This window comes from Lottia gigantea (genome assembly GCF_000327385.1).
Source record: "Lottia gigantea unplaced genomic scaffold LOTGIsca_70, whole genome shotgun sequence".
NCBI lineage: Eukaryota > Metazoa > Mollusca > Gastropoda > Lottiidae > Lottia > Lottia gigantea.
Genome location: NW_008710371.1, coordinates 473319 through 485009, shown reverse-complemented (window position 1 = coordinate 485009; position 11691 = coordinate 473319). Strand labels below are relative to the sequence as shown.

General features: G+C 33.6%; 1 protein-coding gene across 1 annotated transcript; it reads right to left on the bottom strand.

The window, feature by feature from the left end:
* Positions 1-3054: 3054 nt before the first annotated feature.
* LOTGIDRAFT_235797 (hypothetical protein) lies at positions 3055-6035 on the bottom strand. Its single transcript, XM_009065746.1, has 6 exons — positions 5976-6035; positions 4472-4502; positions 3951-4063; positions 3633-3749; positions 3325-3375; positions 3055-3126 (listed from the first exon to the last, which is right to left on the bottom strand). Exons 1-6 carry the CDS (start codon positions 6010-6012, stop codon positions 3083-3085), a joined length of 393 nt encoding a protein of 130 aa, XP_009063994.1. The 5' UTR covers positions 6013-6035; the 3' UTR covers positions 3055-3082.
* Positions 6036-11691: the final 5656 nt, after the last annotated feature.

The window sequence follows — 11691 nt, the reverse complement described above, 5'->3', positions numbered from 1 at the left end:
TGCTGTGCAGACGATAAAATAGAAGATTTCTGTCAACTTTTCAACTTTTCAACTGCATACGATATCGTTAGAAACATGTAAATCTTATATTTATAATGGTAAGACGTAGTTTAACTATTATAGAACCCAATTCTAGCGTCCATTTTGCATGACATTCTCTGTAATTTTTGCAATTTGTTATTTTTCATCACAGGGACTTGAGAAGGCCAAATCATCTGACTATTTCATCCTCTAATGGATGTTTTGACATTTGACTAAAAATTCTCGTTTCTGAGACTAATTTATGATGATGGGTAAAAAATTGGCACTCTGTCCCTCTGCCTCTGCCTCTAATGGATATTTTGACAGTTGTCAGAAAAAAAAGACTGTTAAATGGGGTTTTTCCACACCTCCAGAGATACGTTTTTTCTAACATAATATTGAATTACCCTTACGATGATTGTACATTAGAGTTGGGTATAACTGTAACATTCATTTTGTTCGCACCACATGACCACATGACATGGTTTCAAATGGCCAATGTGAGATCAGTTTCGTTTAAAAAAAACTTTGATGGAACCAGAGACATGACATAAATGGTGTAGTGAAAAAATGATGGTATGATATTTTTCAGATTCGAGGTATCTAAATAGGTTTAAAACATCCGCACCTTCATAGTTAGGCCTACAGAATGTCCCCATTTAACAGGGCCTATTTTTTCTTTGATTTTCTTACTGTAGGCCTACTTCTGATAGTAGGCCTTAATCATATTTGACCAAATCCGACCTAGGCCCGTGCTTTCTTTGAGTAAAATTCTCATTTCACCTTAACACCAAATTATTTTGAACGTGAAGCGAATATTTCTAAGACCATATTTACAAATAGTAATTTATTTCAGGGGTTGGCATTTTTGTCAACTGAAGTTTTGGTAGGCCTACTTTTTTGGAGTTTAAATTCCCATGCAAAAAAAAATGGGACAGAACATTGTTAAAAGGACAGTTGTGTCAATTGTTCGAACAATAAGAATTTTTTAGCACATAGGTTTAAAGAGACAGATGCACCATTTTTTTGACCAATCATAGGCCTACCTTAGTCTCAGAAACATAAATCTTCTAGCCAATCAGTGATAGTGTTCACTGTTGAAATTTGAGCCTTCAATTCCACGTGTGTCCAGAATTATCCATGTTTAAAAGTTAAAATGATGACTTGTCTTTTCTTGAGACACTGTCATATATAGAGGACAGGGGCCCCATTTTCCAAGGTTGATTTGAGTCTTGAATATATATAAATAGTCTTCAGAAGTACTAGAAATGTATGGAAATTGCAAAATTCCTTCAAAAATATCTCAAACCAGAAATTAGCCACGTTTGAAAGTTAAAATGACGACTCGTCTTTTCTTGAGACACTGTGATATATAGAAAAGATATCTATAGAATTAGTGAGTAAAATTCCTAGTTTGAGATATTTTTAAAGGAATTATGAGATTTTCGTACATTTCTAGTAATTCTAAAGACTATTTACATATATTCAAAACCCATATCAACCGATCCAAATTGGCACATCTGTTCCTTTAATCAGTGTTTTGATCTTGTGTTGCTGTTATAACAGACAATTCTTATCTTATCATAACATATAATTATTAAGTGACACAGCTGGCAATATCATTAGTGGCATTGACTGTAGCCGATACTTAAATGACCTTTTTGCCCCACCAAAACAATTTCATTTCTACTTTTTCTGACATTTTTTCCTCTCCATTGTAATCTAACAAGTTTTCAACTGCAGTCTTGTTCTAATAACATTATTATTAACCAATCAATTCAAATTAGATTACTTTTTTTCTGATAATTTTTTTTAAACTGCCACTACCTTATTTTGGATTATGTTTTTTTTTTGTGATGTGGAATGTGGATCATGAGTACATTTTTAATTCTACATGAGATGCTTTTATTGCTTAAAAAAAAAACATCATTAGAACAGGACTGCGGAACGAAACTTGTTAGATTAGAATGGAGACAAAATATCATGAAAATAGAAACAAAATTGGTATCTAATTTGAATTAGGAATATTAAAACAGAACCTGAATCATGTTGACAGGTAGATATTTTCAGACAACTGACCTATTTTCAACCTGTGTTCCTACTGAAGTTTGACAAGTAGAGATCTTCAGATAACTGATCTACTTCAGCCTGTGTCCCTACTGAAGTTTGACAGGTAGAGATCTTCAGACAACTGATCTACTTCAGCCTGTGTCCCTACTGAAGTTTGACAAGTAGAGATCTTCAGACAACTGATCTACTTCAGCCTGTGTCCCTACTGAAGTTTGACAAGTAGAGATCTTCAGACAACTGATCTACTTCAGCCTGTGTCCCTACTGAAGTTTGACAGGTAGAGATCTTCAGACAACTGATCTACTTCAGCCTGTGTCCCTACTGAAGTTTGACAGGTAGAGATCTTCAGACAACTGATCTACTTCAGCCTGTGTCCCTACTGAAGTTTGACAAGTAGAGATCTTCAGACAACTGATCTTTTTCATCCTGTGTCCCTACTGAAGTTTGACAAGTAGAGATCTTCAGATAACTGATCTACTTCAGCCTGTGTCCCTACTGAAGTTTGACAGGTAGAGATCTTCAGACAACTGATCTTTTTCAGTCTGTGTCCCTACTGAAGTTTGACAAGTAGAGATCTTCAGATAACTGATCTACTTCAGCCTGTGACCCAACTGAAGTTTGACAAGTAGAGATCTTCAGAAAACTGACCTATTTTCAGCCTGCATTCCTACTGAAGTTTGACATGTAGAGATCTTCAGACATCTGACCTATTTCAGCCTGCATCCCTACTGAAATTTGACAGGTAGAGATCTTCAGACCAAAGACCTATTTTCAGCCTGCGTCCCTCACACAACTGACCTATTTTCAACGTACGTCCCTACTGAAGTTGGACAAGTAGAACTTTTTCTCATGTCTAAATTTCGAGACGAGTTCAGGACGTTTGTTTTAAGAAGTGTGCTATGGGGTATCTTTTTTGAATTAGATAGATATGTCTCAGAAGGCAAATTCAGGCAAGAAGACTTTCGTGCAGACAGTTTATTTTCCAATCAAATTAGTACGGATTTCTGGCTTCTTGGAAGGATAAACTTCCATCATCTAGAAAAAAGAAAAAAGTGAAATCTTTAGAATAAGAGTATTTTGAAAAATGTTTTGGTCTAAATCTTAAACAATGAAATACAACTTACTTGATCATTTGTATTAAATGCATTAAATACATAATATGGGAGCCGCGGTGGCTCAGTGAGTTAATCGCTTGCTCAGATGGTTCAATCCTGGAACAAGTCGAGATGTTACCTTCAGATTTTTCAACCCAGTTTCCCCCTGTCAGTGATGTAGGTAAGAGGGCTGACATGGAAAAAGTGTATAGTCATTCAGATGGGACAATAAACCGAGGCCCCATGTGCTACAGGCTGTGCATGTTAAAGATCCCTTGATCTGCATGGCGTTGCCTGTCTTCATTAGCCCACATGGCTTAGAAAAGTAGGACGTAAAATTCCAATAAGGGCATCTGATGCATTAAAAGAAAATACAAGTATGGATTTAATTGTAGCCAAACTACATGTTAGACTTTCTTTCTGAAAAGTGATACTCTGTATACTTACTATTTTTATCCATTGCAATAAATGCAGGTTGGACATCGGTTACATCCCCATTGGATTGAAAAAAAGACCAAGGTATGATACAGTTGGATAATTCTGATTGGGATAGTTTGCCATCATCTAAAATAAAAAATAACATGACATTACATTCAAGGTATATGACATAACATTCAAGGTATATAAGATTACATTCAGGGTATATGACATTACATTCAAGGTATATGACATTACATTCAGGGTATATGACATTACATTCAGGGTATATGACATTACATTCAAGTATATATGACATTACGTTCAAATATATATGACATTACGTACAATTGGTGTCGTATTTCATTATCTCTCTTTGAAACTCGTCGGCTTCTATTTTGGTATTGGAATTTCTGTCCGCAAATCTTAAAGAAATTTCCTCTACTCTTCCAGTGTGGAATCTAAAAATATTAAGAAAGTTCGCAATGAATAAGGTTGATCTAGATATTTGGTTTCATGCTTTCTGTGGTTAATACTTACCCTCCACGATCTGACAAGATTTTTCTTTGAATTGTGTTCAGGAAAATTGTTCATTAAACAGAGCATTTTACTTGGCTGGATATGAATTGATCCACATCAACTTTGATGATTAACATTTCAATGAACACCATTGAATAAAGATTTTTGTCAGATCATGGATGGTAAGTATATTAGTCTACAGAAAAACATCAAATCTGCATCTGAACAAATTACAACTGAAAATAAAGTCAAAAAGTTTTTTTTTATATTACCTATAACCTTATAACAAAAAAATAAAAGATATAACTTTAGAAATAACCTTTTTGTTAAATTTGACAAAAATAACTTACAGATTTGGAAAAGTTGAACCGGTACTGTATGCTGAAATAAAGTCAAAGTATTTGAAAATGGATACAAAAAAAAACACTGAAAATTTCAGAGCATGATATCAAGCTTTCCAAAATAACACTTAAAATTTCAACATGATATCAACATAACCCCAAAAAACACTGAATATTTCAGAGTATGGTATCAAGCTTATAAAATAACACTGAAAATTTCAACATGATATCAACGTAACCCCAAAAAACACTGAATATTTCAGAGTATGGTATCAAGCTTATAAAATAACACTGAAAATTTCAACATGATATCAACGTAACCCCAAAAAACACTGAATATTTCAGAGTATGGTATCAAGCTTATAAAATAACACTGAAAATTTCAACATGATATCAACATAACCCCAAAAAACACTAAATATTTCAGAGTATGGTATCAAGCTTATAAAATAACACTGAATATTTCAGAGTATGGTATCAAGCTTATAAAATAACACTGAATATTTCAGAGTATGGTATCAAGCTTTCAAAAATAACACTGAAAATTTCAACATGATATCAACATAACCCCAAAAAACACTGAATATTTCAGAGTATGGTATCAAGCTTATAAAATAACACTGAAAATTTCAACATGATATCAACATAACCCCAAAAAACACTGAATATTTCAGAGTATGGTATCAAGCTTATAAAATAACACTGAATATTTCAGAGTATGGTATCAAGCTTATAAAATAACACTGAAAATTTCAGAGTCTGATATCAAGCTTATAAAATAACACTGAAAATTTCAGAGTATGATATCAAGCTTATAAAATAACACTGAATATTTCAGAGTCTGATATCAAGCTTATAAAATAACACTGAAAATTTCAACATGATATCAACATAACCCCAAAAAACACTGAATATTTCAGAGTATGGTATCAAGCTTATAAAATAACACTGAAAATTTCAACATGATATCAACATAACCCCAAAAAACACTAAATATTTCAGAGTATGGTATCAAGCTTATAAAATAACACTGAATATTTCAGAGTATGGTATCAAGCTTTCAAAAATAACACTGAAAATTTCAACATGATATCAACATAACCCCAAAAAACACTGAATATTTCAGAGTATGGTATCAAGCTTATAAAATAACACTGAAAATTTCAGAGCATGATATCAAGCTTATAAAATAACACTGAATATTTCAGAGTATTGTAATGAGCTTAACATAAAAACACTGAATATTTCAGAGTATATCAAGCTTACCCAAAATAACACTGACAATTTCAGAGTCTGATATCAAACTTACCAAAAAATACTGAAAATTTCAGAGTATGGTATCAAGCTTACCAAAGTACAAATACAAAAACATTTACAAGTTCAGAGCATGAAATACCACTTTCCAAAACAATTTTCAAGATGCATTAAGAATTCTTAATTTAGCTTAAATTATGAAACGTAATAAAAAAAAAAAAAACTCTGAAAAATTCAGAAGAATTCAAAAGAAACTCACCAAAAAGCAAACATAGAAGAAGGTTTGTAAACCACATTGCTAGTTGATGTTAAACTAGTGAGACGGAAAATTTTGTTGTGAACAGTTAATTTATATTGTTGCCAACAGTTTCAACTTGTTAATGTATACACTCAGCCCACAGCTGGCAGTTAATCAGTTAAAGGTTGAATCCCACTTTTTCTAGACAGATTGAGTTGAAAGATTTATGATTTATGATAAGAGACACTCCTACTTTTACAATGTTAGTTAATGAGTTAAAGGACTAATCCCACTTTTTCTAGACAGATAGAGCTGTAAGATTTATGATTTTAAAGGGGCACTCCTACCTTTACAATGTTAGCTAATTATTCAAAGGATCAGTCCCACTTATTCCATGTGTGAGTTGAGAATGTGAGCTAATAGGTTAAAAGAGCAATCCCACTTTTTTTATGGAAAGATTGAGCTGTGAGATTTATGATTTTAAAGGGGAACTCCTACTTTTACAATGGATGAGTTGGGAGGTGTCTGTTAATTAGTCAAAGGGGCAATCCCACTTTTTGTATGGGTAAGAAGGGAACTGAGAGCTAATAAGGGCACTCCCACTCTTTCTATGGATAAAATCAAAGAAATTATACAATTTTCGTACAGTTTTGATATTTCTGAAGACTATTTATATAATCCAAGGCCCAAATCAACCCCCAAAAAATGCAGCACCTCTCCCTTTAATGTTGTTTTCTCAACTGTAGTGATATATGACTAAGTTTATTATTTGAGACAGGTATTATGCAGTATGAAATGAATGAAGGAACACCTCATTTATTATGTGATGCATGAAATGGACATGTTATTATTTTATATGTATGTTTATTGTGAAATTCTGATGACCTTGAATAAGTCATCTTTCCTCATTATTCTATTGGATTTACCTGTAAATGGGTACAGAATAAGTCATCTTTCCTCATTATTCTATTGGATTTAGCTGTAAATGGGTGTAGAATAAGTCATCTTTCCTTGTTATTCTAGTCTACCCAGCTGTAAATGGGTGTAGAATAAGTCATCTTTCCTCATTATTCCAGTCAACCCAGCTGTAAATTGGTATAGAATAAGTCATCTTTCCTCATAATTCCAATCAAACCAGCTGTAAATGGGTACTGAATAAGTCATCTTTCCTCAAAATTCCAATCAAACCAGCTGTAAATGGGTACTGAATAAGTCATCTTTCACCTTTATTCTAGTTGACCCAGCTGTAAATGGGTACTGAATAAGTCATCTTTCCTCATTATTCCAGTTGACCCAGCTGTAAATGGGTACTGAATAAGTCATCTTTCCTCATTATTCTAATAGGCTCAGCAGTAAATGGGTACAGATAATCTTGGAAAGATAAAAGACCAAGTGATTTGTCCAAGCACCAGTTGGTAGGATCCTCATTATTCCAGTTTATCCAGGGTACAAATCATCCAGGAGAGATCAATGCCAAGAGGTTTGATCAAGGACCAGCTGGTAGAAAGGATTCTTGTAAACCTAAGTTATTATCCTTGTAAAATTTAGATGTTAAATGAATAACAATATTGACTTTTTTTTTTCAGGCATATGTTGGCAATTCTAAAGAATAGGTGACATAGTTACTATACAGGCAGATTTTAATGCCATAATTTGGCAGATGTTTACAGGTAATTGACATATTTTCATGGCATTATTTGACATATTTTAATGGTATTATTCAGCATATTTTAATGACATTATTTGACATATTTTAATGGCATTATTTGACATATTTTCATGGCATTATTTGACATATTTTCATGGCATATTTTGAGATATTTTTATGGCATTATTTGACATATTTTCATGGCATTATTTGACATATTTTAATGGCATTATTTTACAATTAGTGACATCATCAAACACTTAGTTTTAGTGGAATTGCAGGAACCACGGACGTCTGATTGAAAATTAGAATCCCTTCATACTTCTATAGCCTAGAGTTGTATGTCCTACTTTTCTGCACCATGTGGGCTAATGAAGAAGGACAACGCCATGCATGGTGCAATGAGGGAGATTTTGCCAGGACATCGGCATTAGCCTACTCTTTTTCCCAACTGTCGAGGGATCTTCAACGTGCACAGCCTGTAGCACACCGGGCCTCAGTTTATTGTCCCATCCGAACGACTAGACGCTTTTTCCATGTCAGCCTCTCTTACCTGTATCACTGACAGGGGGAAACAGGGTTGAAAAATCTGAAGGTATTATTTTGATCTATGCCAGGATTGAACTCTGGATCATCAGGTTAGCGAACAACTCTTTGAGCCACCAGCCCAATGCAGGTAAGACATGGAAAAAGTGTTTAATTGTTAGGATGCTACAGGCTGTGCTAATGCTGCTGTCCTGTCAAAATTTCCCTCATTGCACCCTACATGGTGTTGTCCAATTAGGTGCAGAAAAGTAGGATGTAAAACTCCATTCATTTCATTTTTATACGCCCACATCTCTCTATGTGGACGTATATTGTCGGCACCCCTGTCGGTCTGTTGGTTTGTCCGTCCATTAACTTTTGCTTGTAAACACTCTAAAAACTAGTTTTTATTTGGATGGAATCAAATGAAATTCGGTATGTCTATACATATTCATAAAACGAAGATCAAGTTTGAATTTGAGCTATTTTTGACCGTTAGAAGCAGAGTTATTGCCCTTGCCCCAAAGACCTAAATCGAAAGGTTTGAGAAAGTTTAGTTTACTTCTGATTAAATTTAAGACTTTTTCAAGATTTAGGCCTCTTACGTCAGTTTTGAGGAGTTATCGCCCATTAACCTCTATACAGTAAGTGCTTCTATCAACATCAATTGCTCGTAAACACTCCGTCCGTCCACCCGTCAACATTTGCTTGTAAACGCTCTAAAAACTAGATTTTTTGATGGAATCAAATGAAATTCGGTATGTGTATAGATATTTATAAAACAAAGATCAAGTTCGAATTTGAGCTATTTTTGACCCTTAGAAGCAGAGTTATTGCCCTTGCCCCAAAATCTTGAATATTTACCATCCGCATGCCGTGGTGGGCGTATATGGCTGTGGTCCACTATCTTTGAATAATGGTCAGTAGATTTTCACCAAGACAAGGATGATGTCTCTAGATTTTATGATGATAGGACAAATTTTCACTTATTTATACCAAAGAACTTTGAAAGAAAAAACTTAAAGGGGAACAGTCGGCATTTTCGGGGATTGATTTGGGTCTTTATTGTGCTTTAATAGTCTTAAGAAATACTAAAACACACGAAAATCACATAATCCCTTCAAATATACCTCAAACTAGAAATTTCACTGTCTATTTCTATATATGTGTTTTCTATATATGGCATAGTCTCACTAAAATTCCAGACAAATTTTTAACTTTCAAACATGAATAATTCTGAACACACATGGATTTGAAGGTTCAAATTTCAACAGTGAGCTGTGAACACTATTACTGATTGGCTTAGCTAAAAAATTCCTGTTTCTGACACTAAAGTATGATTGGTCGAACAGATAGTAAAAATTTGCATACCAACTTGTGTTCTTCTAAAGGTTACAAAAGATGACGAATTTTTGTTTAGTTATGGATTGTTGATTTGCTCTAAAGACACGAATAGACAAAGTAGGGTGTCTGTTACAGTGAGTGGTGTTGGATTATCGATATTTTTAAAAAGGTGGAATGGAATCCTGTCTACATTATGTTTGTGTATTTTCTACAGTATCGATTTTTCCTATCTAGTCTATTTGTAGTCTTAGAATGAAAGAGATTGTAAAGAGATTTTTTATGTGTATCATGGACACTGATAAACACTCTGAAACATAATGGAGAACTTTTGTAAAATCATAAGAAAAGAGAAGGTAATATCCTGATACCACTCCTCACTAGGGAGTTCAACATGTCATTTAAAGGAACATGTCCATTAACTTAATTGTTGTGTCCCCCCCGGGAGATTTGGCCAATTGGAGAGAGCAATTCATTTTAACTGAAACAATTAATGAGACAAGCTGGTATGAAAGAGATTGTAAAGAGGTTTTCTAAAAATTTGTATGTGTATCAGGGACACTGATACACATACAAAATTTAGAAAAACCTCTTTACAATCCCTTTAATTAAAAACATGCCAAAATTCTTATTTTGCAAGTAGTGACATCATCAAACACTTAGTTTTAGTGGAATTACAGGAACCACAGACGTCTGATTGAAAATTAGAATGGTACAAGTTGATGCTATCAGTGTCCCTGATACACATAAAAAATTCAGAAAACCTTTCTACAATCCCTTTAACAAGAATCACAGACGTCTGATTGAAAATTGGAATGGTGTAAATTGATGATATCAGTGTCCCTGATACACATAAAAAAATTAGTAAACCTCTTTACAATCCCTTTAATAATGTACAAAAGTTCTCCATTATGTCTTAGAACTAACAGAACTTGAAATAAAATAACAGAAAGTGTTTTGGTACCATCTCTTACTCAATTTACAGACAACCAGGAGTATTTCTGTCATGTAGGTGTATTCCATCTTTATTAAGGATATGTTTTATAATTCTTAAAGATGGGTTTCCTTATTTTTTAGTGTCAAATTAAGCAAACTATTTGATTAACTGGTGTTTCTAATGAATTATCATGTATTCTTAATCATATCATTATGTTCTTATTGCATATAATTAAGAGTTTTAACCAATCATAAATGTCCATGTATGTACAGTCTGGATAAACTAAAAAATACTTTTTGACCTTTCTTGATCGGTCACTCATTGGAATTCTGCTGGTAGTTCTCTTCTAATTTAGCTTATGAATTAATTATGGACATGTGAGACAAACTGGTATTTTTCCAAATCATTAGAACACCTCTACTTTCTATTCATATAAGTATTAGCATTTTCATTTTCATAAATAAAACTAAGGGAACCCATCTTTAAGCCTTGTGTATAAATTTCTATAGGTTTTAATGGATATTTTAGATTGTATTTATTTTTCTAAAGTTTGTATTACAATATATGTTTTTGTAAATAATAAAATCCATTTGTTTTGAAATTTGAATGCCTGGTATTCTTTTATTCTTTCCTGCATGCAGCAGCAGAGTGTCTCTTGACATTCTGAAGAACTTGGCATCATGAGTTTGGGTCTTAAAGGCGCCGATTCCATCATAGAATGATATATATGCTTATTTGACTATTTAAGCAAAAACACCCCTATTATGATAAAATAGAAGCGGTCCAACCTATAAACCCTTGTGAATTTTACAGGGTAGACTCTTCGAACACCCCTATTTTTGCAGAAAAATAAACTGGCCCATCCTAACACCCCTTGACCTAAAGAATATAGACTATTCCAAGCAATACTCACTCCTCACTCACCTAATCAGGTCATTGACCTAGTAAAGTGAGTGATTTATGAATACCTACTCACTAGAGTGAGCTGATTTAGAGAAGAGCTCACCCCATTTTCAGGTTAAAATGTACGTTTTTGAAAATTGGTGAGTACTACTGAACACTACTCACTACTTTTCTGGTTAAAATGTCCAATTTTGGAGGGGGGTGAGTAGATTTCGAAATCTACTCAGTTTCAGTTAACTGTTAGTGAGTACTAGTGAGTAGTGTTCACTACTTTTCTGGTTAAAATGTCCAATTTTGGAGGGGGGTGAGTAGTTTTCGAAATCTACTCAGGTTTAGTGAACTGTTAATGAGTCCTAGTGAGTAGTGTTCACTAGAGTTCATCA